This window comes from Cricetulus griseus, chromosome 3 (genome assembly GCF_003668045.3).
Source record: "Cricetulus griseus strain 17A/GY chromosome 3, alternate assembly CriGri-PICRH-1.0, whole genome shotgun sequence".
In the NCBI taxonomy this organism is placed as follows: Eukaryota; Metazoa; Chordata; class Mammalia; order Rodentia; family Cricetidae; genus Cricetulus; species Cricetulus griseus.
The window spans coordinates 102594763-102611808 of NC_048596.1; the positions used below are offsets into that span (position 1 = coordinate 102594763).

General features: G+C 44.1%; 1 protein-coding gene across 5 annotated transcripts in view; it reads right to left on the reverse strand.

The window, feature by feature from the left end:
- Window positions 1-17046, reverse strand: part of Tenm4 (teneurin transmembrane protein 4) — a 719910-nt gene that overhangs the window by 84106 nt on the left and 618758 nt on the right. For all 5 annotated transcript variants that reach the window (XM_027407666.2, XM_027407667.2, XM_035442393.1 and 2 more), the window contains one exon: window positions 13290-13436. In XM_027407666.2, the coding sequence (XP_027263467.1) occupies window positions 13290-13436 (147 nt within the window). The remainder of the gene's footprint in view (window positions 1-13289; window positions 13437-17046) is intronic.

Genomic DNA, 17046 nt, shown 5'->3' on the forward strand with positions numbered 1-17046 from the left:
GTGTTGGGTGGGACAGCTGTGCTGGGCCGTTTAGTCCATGTTAGTGAGCTGCAATTCTGCCATCAGGCAATAGGTACCCCTAAAAGCTTGAAATAGAAGGTGACTTCATTTGAGACACACTGTTAAAACTCACAGGCCAGATGGGAAGATGGTGGTGCTGAGGCTGCACCAGTGAGAAATAAAGCAGCTTAGGTTAGAGTGGTACACAGATGGAGAATGAAAAGTTGATGCTTTTGAGAGACTTAGTAAAATCTAAGACCTGGTGACCACCTGGCTCCGGCGTGAAGAAGAAGAAAGAATGGTAAGGCCCTGTAACTGTAGCATCTCCCTCAGCTGTGGGATCAGAGGACTTCAGAGGCCCTTCAGCTCTGCCTTCTGTGAGTTCCCTTTACCACATGGATGGATAGCTTCAGGCCCTCTAAGCTATGATGGCTCTCTAACTTTCCAAAAATGCAAAGAAAGAGATTATCCCAGGTTACAGATTTTTGGCTTCATTATTGCAAGGTAGTTTTATAGTTCCCAAGTAACAGTCTGCAAAGGCCAGAAAATCTTCTTCACCCTACCATATTCAGCAGTATGATCTGATGGTAGGCTCATGAGGCATGGAGACTGAAGTTCATGTCTCAGCACTGTTTGTAAGGTTGACCCCAGACAACTTGCCAAGTTCAGTCTCTCTGAATACCTCGTCCTCACCAATAATGTAGGAGGAATGCTACACTTCCGTTTCCCTAGGGTTTATAGTGTAGAATCTGCACCCATAGGGCGTGGCATACACACTGGCTAGCCTTGGGTCCTCACCTTCTCACTGGCTGAGTCCCCTCAGGCCTACCCTTCTATGATGTGTTCAATGGCAAAATGAGCAGTGCTTAGGGAACTTATCTTTTAGTCAAACGGCCAAGCCTCCTGGTTGTCTTCAATCCCAGTTTCCCATGCCCCCCTGTAAGTAAATTAGGGACAAATATCCCTGGCAATATTCCCTTTTTTGTTTGTTTTCTATTTTTTCTCCCATTTTCTGTATAATAGCCAAGAGTCTCCTGGATGGTAGTACAGATCTAGACAACTGGGGACCAGATGTTAGCTGTGCTCTTCCCATTGTATGACCTTGGGCAAGTCACTTAAACTGTCTAGTCTCAGATTCCTACATCTTTTTCTTTTTAAAATTACTAAGTTTTCTTCAAGTGTGTGTGTGTGTGTGTGTGTGTGTGTGTGTGTGTGTGTGTGTGTGTGTAAAAGCATGTGCCATAGTGTGCATGTAGAGCTAAGGGGACAACCATGGAGTCTCTCCTTCCACCCTGAGGCATTTTACTTACTCAGCTTCCCATGTTTCTTATGCAGATAATAAGACTTCACGAAAGTTTCCATTCCACAATAAACTATGTAGCCCTACATCCCCAAATCTAACACACTAGGTGCTTAACAGAGGGTAGTTTCCCCTCTGACCCTGAACCTAGAACATGGTTTACTAAAATGAGGGACTATTTACCTGGCAGAGCCACCCTATGTCCCTCAGCCCAGTGTTATTTTGGGTGGTAACCCTAACTTGTCTTCAAGTCTCCAGGTCCCACTGCCTAGCAAAGCACCCACCCTATGCTGCCATCAGCAGGTCTCGTCACACACTCTTCTGCTGCCCCCATCAGACATCGCTTAAACACATAATTACAGCCCAAGCAGAGGGTTATTTGCATTCTGCTATTGATGTTAGCACGGCATCTTCAGTGGCTGTATCCATAACTCTGTAGACACTCCATTATTCAATCCCGGCGAGCAGGGACGTTGACCATTAAATCAGCTAGCACAATTGAAGGGCCGTGAAAAGTCATGGCTAATTTGAAATTTTATTAGCTCTTGCCTGCTCTTGTTTACCAGAAAAGTAGTCCCTGGAAGCCTGCTTTTTACCTCTTATAAACCCTCTACTTTGTGGCAACCTGGGAGGCACTGTTTCCTGCCAGGGAGGGATGTCTACTCTCCAGACCCCAGGAAGGTGAACCAGGAATAGGGAGGTTCTCATCGACAACTGTATTAGGTTGATGACGATGATAAATGACAGTCATGTCAGGCCCTGCATTGTGCTAAATGCTTTATAAGAACTAATGGTCTTAGCTCCTATCCCTCCTGTAAGGCAGCCCCTGTCATCACTGTCAATTCAGAGAGAAGGTACCACAGGTCAGAAGTGATAAAGTTGATGGTCATAGAGGTAGTTTGTAAAGAAGTTGAGGGGGCATTTGAACTCAGTTCTTTCTGACATATGGAATGTTCTTTGAGTCATCCTGGAGAGACTCACAGGAATAGTTTTGTAAGTGGAGAATAGGAATTTAAGAATCCTACTGAAACAATGCCCTATCATGCCATGTTCAACAGTCAAGATGACTTCTCTCCAGCCAGATGGCCGCACCCCATCCTCACATGAGTTGTGTGAGCCTGTACAAGTCACTTAATGTCTCCAACTTCACTTTCTTTAGCTATGTATAACAACAAAGAAAGATGCTCCATTCTTTAGACTCATGAATCTGTCCTCATGGCCTGTATGAGGCTTTCTTTGGGTATCTTGTGACAATGAAACAGATTGTCTAGAAAAGTTGTAGCCTGACTGTCTTCAAGCCCAGGATACAGCACGTATGCTCTACAGTGGACCATATGCCATACCTTAGGCATTTTATTTAGGATTTCATCTTGCATGAGTTCTGGAAAATTCTCTTATAAGCTGGGAATGCTCCTTTCTTTATTTCTCTTTAGCCCTTTCTTTGGAATACCAATAAAAGTTTAAAGGGCCATCTCCTATTTCATGCCTCTCAACCTCTGCATTTCTATCTTTTTATTTGTGTCTCATTCTGATATATTTCCTCAGACTTCTATTCTATTTCTCTTATTTTCCCTTCATTTGTGTCTGGTCTGCTATTTAATTTGTCCCTTGGGTCATTAATTTAAATGACCATACTTTAAGATTTGTAGATGGTTTCTTTGGGACTTTTCGAAATCTCCCTGTTTTTTTTTTCCCCTCCTGGTTATATCTTGTTCCATCCTTATGGTTTTATACATCAGTTATCTCTGTAGTCACATAAAAGCTTATTTATGGTAGTCTCTCTTGGATTACATCCTTGCAAGTGGTAATCCTCTTGTATGCTATAGTTGTTAACTCCAGCCTGTAGTCAGTCAATTCCTGCCTGTTCTAGAATTCTTACTGGGGATCTCACATGGTTGGTTAACCCTCTAGCATGACTTCCAGTGACTTCTGCCTGCCACACCAGAGTACCTACACTCATGCAGGATGGCTTTGGGGGTGGATTTTTTTAGCTTGGCATTAGTACTCTGGTATATAATATTATGACAGGACCTTTATTCTGTGAGCTCTGTCTCTCACAGATGCCTCTTTCTGTACCCTAGCTCCATGCTACCCTCTGTGTTCTAGCAGGCACATGTTTGAGAGCTCACCTCTGAGGGTTCCAGTTTTCTGTGTGGTGTCAGGGCAATGCCCCACTGTGAGTATGCCCTGTCAGTATGAGTGTGTCACGGCTTCTGTGCTTGCTGCCCTGGCTTTCAGTTCCATTTTATTTCTGAGTTCCAGGGATCCTCTGCTCCCCCTTTCTCCTTCGCTGAGTTTTAAAAGTAAGTTGTTATATCTTGTGGTCAATAGGGTGCTATGATGATCCACTTGGGCATTTTGCTGGAAATAAATGTCCCAGCAAAAGCTCTGAGCTTTTCGCCTCCATCTGTTAGATGACTCACCATGAAACCTACTTCACAGTGATGCTGTGAGTATCACAGAGGGGGGCAGTGAGAAGTTTCTATGTAAGAACCAACCAAGGACAGTTACTGTGGCTTTCGAGGACAGGTACTTTACTTCAGTGAGTATTCTGGCAACCAGTTGCCATTCAATCAAGCCCTGATCTCTTCCTTTGCACATATTCCAGGCAGGATTCTGGGTACAGTGTGATCTCAGAGGACTGAACTGGATAAAGCCAACCATGGTGGCACATGTAAATTAAGTTACTGTAGCTCTCAGGGCCCTTTCAAACTAGTGTCTAGGAAGAGGAGATACCACGTAAACCACACTCTTACCAGAAACTTCAGGACTGTGGGATTGCCCACTGTGTGCACAGTGGGTTAGTGATTGATGTCAGGCCAGAAAGTCTGCCTGCTGGCACCTTGTTATGCTGATGCTTCCTCCTAATACATGTGGGCAACTCCTCTGCCGTCAGACTTAAATGAGGCACATATTTCTAAATGAACGGGACCCACAAACTTCACTCTCAAAACTGCATTATATAAGCTCAGCATTTGTGCAAAACCTTTGTTTTCAAAATAGCATATGTCATCCTGCGACACTGTGCATGTCAGCTCTTCAGTATGTGTGTGTGTGTGTGTGTGTGTGTGTGTGTGTTTGCTTATGTCTGTGTACGTGTGTGTGTGTTAAGTATGTGTGTATGCATGTATGTGTATGTGTGCTCTTGTGTATGTATATGCATGCATGTGTATGTAAATGTGTATATGATGGTCCCCTGGAGAAGGGGAAAGGGTCAAGACCTCCTGAGCAAATTGGGAGCACGGGAAGAGGGGGGAGGGAGCTAGGAGAATGAGAAGGGGAGAAGAGGAGGGGTGCGGAGGACATGAGGGAACAGAAAGGTTGAGTCGGGGGAAAGAATAGAAGATAACAAGAATGGAGATACCATAATAGAGGGAGACATTTTACGTTTACAGAGAAATCGGGCACTAGGGGAATGTCTGGAGATATACAAAGATGACACCAGCTAAATCTAAGCAACAGAGGAGAGGCTACCATAATGCCCTCCCCTGATAATGAGATTGATGACTGACTTATATGCCTCCTGATAACCCTCATCCAGCAGCTGTTGGAAGTAGAAGCAGACACCCACAACTAATCACCGAACTGAACTGGAATCCAGATGCAGACGAGTGAAGAGCAAAGGGGTCCAGACCAGGCTGGTGAAACCCACAGAAACAGCTGACCTGAACATCAGGGAGCTCTTGGTCCCCAGACTGATAGCTGGGAAACCAGCATGGGACTGATCCAGACTCCAGGAACATGGGTTTCAGTGAGGAAACCTCGGAAACCTATGGGACCTCCTGTAGTAGTTCAGTACTTATCCCTAACATAAGTGTGGACTTTGGGAGCCCATTCCACATAGAGGAATACTCCCTGAGCCAAGACACACGGGGGTGGGCCTAGGCCCTATAGCAAAGGATACGATAGACACTAATGACACCCTATGGAAGGCCTCACCATCCAGAGGGAGCAGAAGGGATATGAGATAGGTAGGGTTTTAATTGGGGGTGTTGGTAGGGGAGGAATGGAGGGAGAAGGGAACTGGGATTGTCATGGAAAACAATCTTGTTTCTAATTCAAATAAAAAAATAAATGTGTGTATGCATGTATGTGTATATAGGCATGTGTGTATGCTTGTGTATTTATATGCATGCATGTATGTATGCAAATGTGTGTATGTATGTGTGTATGCATGTATGTGTGTATGTGCTTGTGTATGTGTGTGTAAATGTGTATATACATGTGTGTATGTGTACATATGCATATGTGTGTGCTCCTTCATAATTCAATTTTCTTAGCCACAGATGATAAGTTTTAGAAAATGTATATGATAAGGAAAAGTGCTTTGGACAGAAGAGTGAATTCTGGGGAAGAAACAACCAACCTGGAATCTGGGAGCACCTCTGGTTTAGAAGTACTTATATTTTCTGGGTGCTTTATGACTCATTTAACTGTACATTGCAAATACATTGGGATTTATAAACTGTCTTGTCTTATATATTTTATATTTTCATTTTGAGGTCCTTATTTTATCACAGAAGGAAAAGCTAGTCAAACAGAATTACCCTCAATGTCCTCCAATTTTTCAGCAAAATTCTCCTAACTTAAGAACCTAACTTTTGGGAAGGAATTTTTTTCTCCAGAAACTTCCTTTTTCTTTGAGTTTCTGAAACCTCACATTCTTCTATGGTGACAGCCTAGAGGAATGGAAGAAAACATGGGCTCCTGGATCATAGAGAGGCATAGCAATGCCATGTGAGGAATGACCTCAGATGGCGAGTGGAGGGCAAAACAAAGGAAAGAGAGAGGTGTGACTAGAAGAAAAGCAGAAGGTTAAGGAATGGGGAAGACTGGATAGCATATTGAACTTTCTGAAGGGGATCATGTATTCCTGACCCTTGAACTTGAGACGGTACTCAAATACTGTGCACACTTCCACCTCATCTCACATCCTCTCCAGTGCCTGCCCTGCAGGTAGGTATCTGCAGAACTGGGAAAAGGGAGACATTTAGGCTGGAAGCTGTCACTCTAGCCATGGACATCGTAGGATTGAGCAGCAATATGTTTGTGAAAGACCCTGGTTGGAAGCTCTCCAGCTCCTTGGGATTGTCCAGACATCAGTGGTTGTAAAGGACGAAGTTAGCAAGTGAAGGGTTGGTGTCTTCCCCATGCAGTGACTATACCTGGAGCTTTACAGTCAGGGGCTGTGGATGGAAATAGGTGAAGTCCTCTGCTGGTTGCCTGGCTCTTCTTTGGGAACATATCCTAGGGACTTGATTAGAAATGGCTTCCCCTTTGCTATGTGACCCCCAACAACTGCTCTCCCTGAATGGTCACTTGGTAAAAAGTTTCTTTCTCTCCTGCCAGCATCCTCCTTGGTAAGAATGAATGAAGCTGTCTACCTAACAGTAATGGATGAGCTAATTTTTTCATCTTCACAGATGAGGGTATTGGTTTGGGTTGAGAGGGAGTGATTTACCCTGTGTACCCTGCTAGTGAAGTGGTGGAGATGGGAATTCACCACTTTCTCCATAAATGGATGTTAGCCATTTCCATAGTCTACTTTTTTTTTTTTTTTTTGGTTTTTTGAAACAAGGTTTCTCTGTTTAGCTTTGGAGCCTATCCTGGAACTATCTCTGTAGCCCAGGCTGGTCTTGAACTCACAGAGATCTGCTTGCCTATGCTTCCCAAGTGCTGGGATTAAAGGTGTGTGCCACAGCTCACAGTTTATATCAGTGCTTTGGGTGTTCTGGTTCCCCTCACCCATGTCCATTGGGACAGGAACTGACTTGCTTATTTCTGCGTTTCCAATGCATAGTACAGCACCTTGCCCATGTAAGCATCAGGCTCACAGTGTAAAAGAACAAATGCATGGATGATTCTGTGAGGCTCCCACATCTAACAGATGAATCAGTTTCCCAGGTCCATCAGGGGTGCGAGTTATGACAGAAACCATACAGGAAGAGCTCAGCCCTCTCATTGGGAAGAAGGGATGCTCATGGGGTAGTGGAGATCCCCCAAGTGAGGACCCACCTCAGCCCAGGGTGGGATATAGCTCAGAGGAGAGATTGCTTAAATGCAGACCAGGATTGCTGAGAAGAAGCAGTTTTACTGTGACTGTTCCAGGTTTGCTTAAACTGGTGGTTGTAAGTCAGGGAAGAGCTAATCGCTCTCTCTGCAAGCTTGCATCAGCCAACCCTATCTGCTGTTGTCTGCAGTCTGGCCATAGAGCTATCTTACAGCAAGCTGTGAGCAGCCCTGGGGGAGGTCTAAGGGAGGGAGGGTAGGTGCACCTCCCCTTTCTATACACATCCCAGAGAAGTTTTTGTCATTTGCTATAATGAATTCCGTGCCTTCTTTCAAAAGGGCTTGTGAAATCTTTATCTGCTCCCTGGAACACAAGATTTTTAAAGGTCAATTTCTCTCTTGTCTCTTATCATGAGAAATGCGTGGTTTGGAGATAGTCTGGAGGGTGACCAGATTCTAGGGCTTTGTGTGAGCGCTCCATTCCCTCAGTGGGAGATGGGGTGGGGCGGGAGAAAGAAGGACAGAGAGCTTTGTTTGCAGTTTTCTTGAAATTTCTCCTTCTGGGCTTCATCTGTCAGTTGGGGTATTGCCACCCACGATTGTCTTTCATGGAGCCAGGAGCATCAGAAGACATTATGATACCTTGAAGCTGCTTCAGGAAGCTTTATCAAAAAGGATCTGGCTGTTTAAATTCCAGTGGAGTTTTTATTCTGGCATCTCCTTTACAGATACAGTTCCTGTCTAGTCTAGCTTTCCCGCTGGTCCACTGCGTGAGGCTGAGTAACTGTTTTTAGTTTTCCGAGACTCCCTGTCCTTGTATGTAAATGGCTCTACCTACAAGTCTGTTAGGGGGAGCTTTGAAAATGAGGCAGATGTGGACTTTCTATTTTGTGACTATTTAATTGTTTGCAATGGATCTTTTTAAGACCAGGTCTGATTTGGAAACCCATATTGGCATTGAGCTTGTGATCCTCTTGAGCTTGTGTCCCCTAAGTGTTAGAATTATTGGTGTGAATCACCATACCCAGTTTGGAATGTGGATTTTAATAAAGAAAATAAAAACAGTCAAAATCCACCAATGTATACAAAATATACTATATGTTTGTGTGAAAGGGGTATATAAAACCTCATAGGGTGCAAAATTACAATGAAAATTATATATAATTATATATTTTAAATGTGATGCTCTGTGATTTCAGGCAGAAAGGATCAGGAAGAGAGCTGACACTTGTGAAGGACAAGTTGAGCAGCTCACTCGTGGTCACACAATCAGTGTGAGGAAGATCTGGGGAATGTGATTTTCATCTTTGTGTTATAGTGCCTCATCATAGGCACTTTACAGCTGTAACCTGTGGCTTTTACTGTGACCTACAGTGGAGATACGTTAGGTAATGTCACCCAGCACAGGTAGACCACAGTTTCACCTGAGGCACTTTACAGCTGTGGCTTTTACTATGACCCTGTAGTGGAGACACCCTGAGGTAATGTCACCGGCACAGGTGGACCACAGTTTCACCATCTTTGAAGTGGACGTGGGCATTTTATGGATGGTCACTGTGTGTCATGTGAGAAGACATGTGTGATTGCATTTCATGAAGGGATTCACACAGGTAAGACAGGAGAAAACAGGGGCTAGAGAAATGGCTCAGAGGTTAAGAGCACTGCTTGCTCTTCCAAAGGTCCTGAGTTTGATTCCCAGCAACCACATGGTGACTCACAACCATCTGTAATGAGATCTGGTGCCCTCTTCTGGCATCCAAGCATACATGTAAGCAGAATACTGTGTACATAATAAATAAATAATTTTTAAAAAAAAGATAGGAGAACGCAGTCTTCATCAGCATCCAACATACACAGAGGAACTGGTGCTGAGTGTCAGATCCCCAGTGCTTGTCCCTCTGGGCCCTCTCAGCACCCAGTTCCCTGGGGTGAAATCTGAGGGCATTTGAGATACCCTGAGCAACCCCACAGAGGCTTGGGAGACCAACCAATTCCTAGTCACATTCAGATGCTTTCTGGTTTTCAATTCAGACAACAAACAACCATACACGAAAACAATACAAGCCAATAAAGCCGCTCCCAACTCAACCATACTGTGTAACTTTTTTTTTTTTTGTCTCACAGATTAAAAACACTGCAATAGCATTCTTAATGAACCTTGGAATTCAACTTGAATTTGAAAATGATTGCTTTAAACCTAGAAAGTTGGAGAAATAAAAGGAGGAAATGGTTGTTCTCAGGTAGCTTGAAGGAGCCAGATCCAAGGTCTGCTTATTGGGAAAGGCTCTAGTGCAGCCAGGCCTGAAGGAAACTGGCAGACTGCTCCTAGCCAGTGTTGTGACCTGGCTAGAACAATAGCTAAGTCCTTGTGTCCTTCTCCTAAGGAGAGGGTTAGCGACATCAATACCGCTTTCCTCATAGAGGAAAGTGCATGAGTGCACCACTGAGCTACAAGCTGTCGAATGATATGAATGAATGCTCTAGAAGGCTCTGTATCATTTTTTAGAGCCTCTACAGACCTGGGTAGACACTCTCCACATTTCAGGGAGGAAGAGAGACCCTGGGAGAAGGAAGAGTGCTCTACATGCAGTAGCTCAGCTGGAGCCTGGAGTCCTAGTCTGGGCCAAGCTATTGGTTTTCTGTGTGACTCTGAGATATATGAGGTCATCTCTCTCTCTGGTTTCCTGTTTCCTTGTCTACACCATGTGGGGGTGGAGAAGGAAGGAGATGAAGTTCCTTCTATCCCTGTTACTCGACATTAAACTCTGCTAATTTCTCCTCCAAGCCCCAGAGTCATTTAAAGCACTCAGCGGGCCTCTTGCATACACTCTCTCTACCCTGATGAATTGCTTTCTCATGTTATGCTGAATCCCTTGCCTTGGCTGACATGAAGTTACTTATTTCATTCTCCTTCCATTAGATTTAGTCATTTGGCTAACAATTTCTTTCAAATGACTGTGAGCTTCCTGAAGGAGAATGGGCCATGCTCACTGGTCCTTAGACCCCCTCTGAAAAGAGTGTGGTGCCTTGTCAACAGCAAGAGTCAAGAGCATGTATGCTTGGCTGAAGGGAAAATAGTGCAGTGCTAAATATGGCCTATGTGTGTGTTCCCTGCACAGTGGCTCTACTTTTCCTTCTACTAAACTGTCTCTGCTTGGGCAAGACCAAGAGATAAAAAGTCATTGAGGATAATATTTGCACCTTTGAACCTGTAGTTCATTTCACCCATGCCACCCTACAAATTAGGGATCCTCTGGGGTTTCCTCTGGACTCTCCCCATGGATAGAAAGGTCACTGAACTTAGAGTCTACCAAAATGAGGCATTCTCTCACTTCACAGTTGAGAACCAAATGCCAAAGACTTGTCCTCCTGAGATGGTTGTATTTCCAGTGGTGATGGCCTATGGGAGGTCTCCCCGGGGAAGCCATATCTCAGTTCCCTCTGAGGTGTTTGCCAATATTGTCTGAATGGCTGGATGCTCTTCTGTGGTAGCAGAAACTCACAGTCTCACAGTTGCCTCCATTTCCTCTCTCTCTGGATCTTACACTTAGCAAGGGTAGAGACTCTCAGATTTATTTCTGAAGCCCTGGGAACCAGGGCCTGATGCAGTGTGCATGCTCAGCGAACATTTGTGGAGCAAATGAACAAACTCACAGCATAGCTTTTGAACGGCATTGCCACAAAGTACATACAAACTCATTTTGCTCTATAATATGCTTCAAAAATGTATGAGGCATGTTCTCTTACAATTGGGGATTTTTCTGGTTGTTCTTTTTTGCTTTTTGCTGGCTCATTGCTCAGAGCAGCTGGAGAAGGCTCCATTTTCCTAGGGTCTGGATCATTTCCTATGACATGGGGGTTAGGGCTACTGTGGGCCCAGGTCCTCTGTGAAAACTGGTTATTTCAGTGTTGGCTGTCTCTGAAGCATGGCAACCAGGGTGTAAACTCTGGTGCTGCATTTTATGGAGAGGAACGAACAAACCCTGGTCTGTAGTCAGTTCTTGCTTGTGTGTGTGTGTGTGTGTGTGTGTGTGTGTGTGTGTATGTGTGTATGTGTGTATGCCTATATGTTTTCTAAACATCACAAAGACACTTAGTTCCTTAGCTTCCCATATGTTCCACAGCTGTATGAAAGCTTGGGCCAACACCCTGGACTCTGGGGAGGAAATGATTCTCCGTTGTGGCTTCTATCCTTTTTCCTACTTTTCCACGAATGTTACTGTTTATCACTGGCCTTTCAGGCACACAGGAAAAATGCAGAGGGATGCTGAGGGCATCATATAGACAACAGATTGGCATCTCTTTCCCACAGAGTCTGATTGCTCTTTCTCTTACCTGAAGACAAGGATGCTCGATACCCTTCCTCACTTTGCCCTGTCCTTTTCTACGTGACCTCTTGAGAACAAAACGTCCCTTCCCTCACATAAAACTCTTTCCTGCTCTAGTATCACCTTCCTGATAAATGTTTTCCCATTCTCACAACTGGAACATAATTCTGCAACTACACTTAGCACAATCCATTAACACTCAACATTGGAGCTTTCTCCTTTCCTGAGTTTCTGGAGGATGGATGGACAGGACTTCAGCATCTCTGTGCCTGGTGTAAGACATGGTCCTCCAAAAAAGATTCTTCATGTTTGGGTAGCTTAATGATGGATGATCTCTCCAAGTTTCAGCTAGATTAAGGGACATATCAACACTGTGGGATTTCAGGGGGGCACACACCTCTGCTGAGGGATCAAGGCCCAAACCCATGGGTATCTCATTCATAATTATTCTCATAGTTCTAGTCTGGGGTCATCTGCATGTCTGGTTTCTGGATTTGGGCAGTAGAAAGAATGACTGTAGGGCAGTCCGGACAAACATCAATGCTCTACAGCCATTCTAGGATCCCAGAGCCAACACAGCCAAATGAATCAGAGTGACCACAATATTACACACTTGGCCTTTTAATCCTTATGGTGTTTAAGATTGTAGAAACATTGTAGGTAGGAAATTTCCAAAAGGTAGGATGCCAAGTTCCTAGTTCACCAATTTCTAACATTGTGCAGAACACGAGGAAGTCTCTCAGTTTACATCAAAGGGAGCTGCTAAATGTGTCAGTTGCCAACGTTAGAAAGAAAAGCTTTTTTGTTTTCATATCTGTCTTCTTTATTTTCCCAGTAACTCCCCGAGGTTGCTAGAAGCAGATTCTTCCAGGTGGGAATGTGGAGTTTATTATGGAGTATATTGTACAAGTTTACACAATAGAGAAACAGAAGCTGATTTTACAGCTAATATAAAGACTTGAATGACCTTCATGGGCAAACTGCCTGATTTTATAATTGGGGAGAGAAAGGCTCAGAGAAACCCAGTACCTTGCCTATGGAAGCCTCAGGTGGGATTAAAGTTGGAGTTAGAATTTACATGGATTTTTCACCCTGAGTTAATAGTTCATAAGACTAACCCCTTTTCCCTTGGGTTTTGGCTGTCCAACACTTGAAAAAAATAAAAAGCAAAGGCAGATATTATTACAAACCTATGGGGATGGGAGACTGTAAGGGGGAATGTGTCCCTTGGTGTACCTGAGAAGGGTTACCTCCAGAATCAGAAGAGAGACCTTGATCTAAGTGAGTGAACCTCCTTCCCATGGAGGAGCATCCTTTATGGTTTCTGGGATACAGAAGAAGGGTGCTTCTTCAAGCCCTGGCCAAGTAAGCATTCCACCACGGGGCCAGCTGAGGATGCTTCTCCATGCCTCCTCTCCATTGGCCAATAGATGCCAATTAATTTCACTTACATTCATTGATTTTAATGAATCAAAATGCATTAACTAGCAATATCACCCATTCTTTAGGCCACCTGCACAGTCTTCTGTGTTTTAAAGTCCCCTCCCTGTGGATTAGGATATTGGTACCCTGCTAACCCAGCAATGTCCACCCCTTTCTCTCTGTCTCCTCTCCCTGGAACAGCCCAGGGTCCACAGGTGCCAGATCCCTACCTCCATCATTGTCTTTGCTGTCTCCACAGGCGGTTTCCATGGATGTGTCACAGCCAGCTCCTCTCCAGCCCAGCTGGCAGACACAGTGCCACCCATTCAGGTCCAGGGTACATCTTCCATTTCCATTGCACAAGCCAGGACAGCCCTCTGCAAGACAAAGCAGAGAGTCAAGGGCTGGTGCCCAACAGCAATTGCTACCTCTGCACTCAAAAGTGCTGCACCTACTGCCTACATGATGCTTTCACATCTATCAGTCTCAAAAGCTGGGGAGGCAGGTACCACAAAGAATCTTCACTTTACAGAGAAGACAGCAGAGACTCAGAGAAGTAAGGAGACTTACTGGGGTATATGGTCAAGCAGAGGCAGGTCTGGAACCCACAGCATCTCCACTCCCACCTTGCCCATTTCACAAGTGACCAGGATTTTAGAGATGCAGTCAGTGGATCAAGCCTGCTAGTGCCTGATCAGAGAGGTCTTCCATCTGTCCTCAAGCCTGTGCTTGGCCACCTTGTCTCTTCCCTACTACACACAGAGATCCTCCTGCCTCTGCCTCCTGGGTGATGGGATTAAAGGCGTGCACACTTGGACTTGAGCTATATTTTTGTTTGTTTGTTTGTTTGTTTTAGTCCTTGCAGCTAGGTCAACTTTAGTTGACCTTAGGCTTTTCATTTATTTGGCTCATTTTTTGCTAGACAATAACAGTCTTTGCTTTGCTTTGAGAAAGAGGGCTTGTGTTTATAGTATACTTTGAAAAGGTGTTTTTACTAGAGGAGCACAGGAGACTGTCACAACATAGACAAACTCCCACCGCAGGTCTCCAGTACAAAGGAAGATACAAACGGTGCTAGCTGCTCAACTGTTTATCTGTCCACCTGTCACTTGTTAAGCATCTTCTTTGGGCTAGCTGCAGGCACAGAGATGGCTGATACCCAGTTGTATTCTTGAAAAGCAGGCATCCCACTGAAGGATAAGCAAGTGTCTAGATGAAGACCTAAAGCACATTGTGGGAACTAGGCACAGCTAGGGCCATCTGAGAAGATGACCCAATTTAAAAGAATAGACAATGCTTAGAGCTTATTACTTCTTCTCTGATCCCATGATAAGGTGGGGACTTTTTAGTAGGTAGTCAAGTAGACTTACAGGTTTTTGATTACTACCTTTTCAAGCCCTGCAGACTTTGTGGCTCAGAAGGTAAAAACCATTGCCGCATAAGACTGATGACCTGAGTTTGAGCCTAGGAACCTAGGATGGAAAGAGAAAACTGATTCCTAAAAAATGTCCTCTGGTCTCCACACCTGTGTCATGTACATGTACAAGACATGTACATAACACCAAAAAAGGAAGCAATGGTTGTGGTTAAGAAAATGTCAGGTTCCACAGTTCACTTCAGCTTCTATCCTTTCATTTGAATTCTTCTCATTCCTATTCTTCCACTCCAGTCCTTATTTCCATAATGGCCAACCTTCTTCTCCAAGTGGCTACCAACTCAAACTATACTATCCCTGGCTTCTTTCTCTACTCTGTTCCAGGGAAGGCATGGGTTATAATGATGAGCAGCAAACACCTATAAATTTTGGCTGTAAACTAAATATTCTCCCATGAACCAGGGAAAACAAACATATTGCCATGGGGGGGGGCTCTTTTTTTTGAGACAGTGTTTTATATAGCCCACATTGACTTCACACTTGCTATACAGTTGAGGATGGCCCTGAACTTCTGATCTTCCAGATTCTGCTTCCGAGTGCTGGGATTACAGGTGTGCACCACCGCATCTGGCTTTTGTGTTGGTGGTGATTAAGGCCCAAGCTTCATTAACGCTAGGTGAGCACTCTGTCAGCTGCGCTATCCGTATCTGTGACTCATCATTTTTAAAAGGGATAACAAATGTGAATGTGGCTGTCGAATACCAAACCTGGCATACATATCAATTAAAAATACACATTGAAATTAGCACACAAAGATTAAATTCCATCATGGGTCAAGGGCTTTTGATAGCTGAGTCTTATTCCAACCAGTCAACACAGTCACTGGCCTTTCCATTCAAAGGAAGGAACACTGGTTGCGTGTGTCCTCAGAATTCACTAGGGATCACACAGAAAGTTTAGTAGTAAACATAGAGCGTGTGTGGTAGGCTACCAGCATGGCCATCCTCAAAACTGATTGAGAAGAAAGCTGTGAAACTGGTGCTCGGAGCAGTGGGTGACTGCTCTGTGTTCTGACTGAGCCACCATGATCAGTCACCCAGAGTGATCTCAGCAAGCAGAGCCTCTTTGGTCTTTCAATTAGTCTCACTTAAATTTTTGTCCATCTAGCCAGGGACTGCCTTTAATCAAACCATTTATATTGGAGTTAATCTTAGAGGAAGAAGGTGAAGGCTTTAAAAATACTAAGAGGTCCTTTTATTTTCCTGTAAGATACAGCATCTCCTAAGATGTAGAGAGGACTCGTTCTTTGTGAGCACAAACTTGGGAGTCACACCAAACTCCAGCTCTAAGACTCTGTGGCCATGGGATCCAGAATGTTATTAAATTTTTTGAGATCCAATATTCTTAATTATAACATAGGGGCATTAGTGGGGGCTCAACATGGTAAGGAATCTGTTATAATCACTGGGTTCGGCCACTGTGCTGCCAAAGCAAGCATACACTATCTGTGAGTCATGAGCATAATATATTCCAATAAAACTTTATTTACAAAAATTTGTGATGAGGTACATTTGGTCTGTGGGCTATATAATTCTGGTAGATGCCTCAGGACAGCAATGACAATGGTAGCTGCCATGTACTCAGGGTATCAGGTATCATGGCTGGCCACTAGGCTAGGAGCTTTGCATAGATTATCCCTCAAAGGGGTGACTTTGGGGGCTGGAGAGATGGCTCAGTGTGTAAAACACTTGCAGGTGGGAGGTCCTGAGTTTGGATCCCTAGAACCCACACAGAGCCAGACACAGTAATCTTATTGCATCTACTTAGAGATGGGAGATTGAGACAGGAGAATCTCCAGAACTCAAAGGCCAGCTAGCTCGGTGCATACAGTGGTGAACAAGAGACTCTACTCTAAACAGGATGCAAGGTGAGGACCAACACCCCAGGTTTCCTCTGGCCTCTGTAAGCATGCTGTGGCTTGCATACACCCACATTCACACATAAAACCTGGCTGTAATTTCCCAGATTTTCAGAGACCTTCCAGCTTCACACCATTAGTCTCAAGTTTTTAACTGAAAAACAAAGTATGTTTTGCAGTTATGGGGACTGTGAAACTTGACAAACTTCAACTCAGATCTTAACACGGTCATTGGACTTTCTGTTTGTGGGAAGATTATCAAATTAACTCTGAACTTCAGTTTTCATATCTGTAGATATGAAAGAGGCCCCAAGAAGATTAAGTGACATGATATTTGCCAGTTACTGAACCCAGTAAGCACGAGAGCTGGCTGTTCACTACTACAAGGGGCATTTAGTATATAAGAGCCATTAATATTAGATTGGTTTTCACTTTGTATAACCTTACTAAGACTGCACTCAGTGGAAAGTAACCCTTTGCTGCTCCAAACTGTGACAATGTTTAGGGCTCATGAATACTAACTTTTCTGAAGAGAAGAGGCACCCTAGTGACATGGCCATAGGGTTACCATTCTATGCAAACGGTTTTGGAATAACATGGACAGTATCAATCCTCATACTTCCATGGCAGACTGTCCTGGTGATGATTACTCTGGTTATTGATTAATTTCTCAATTAGTTTAATGATTTTACTC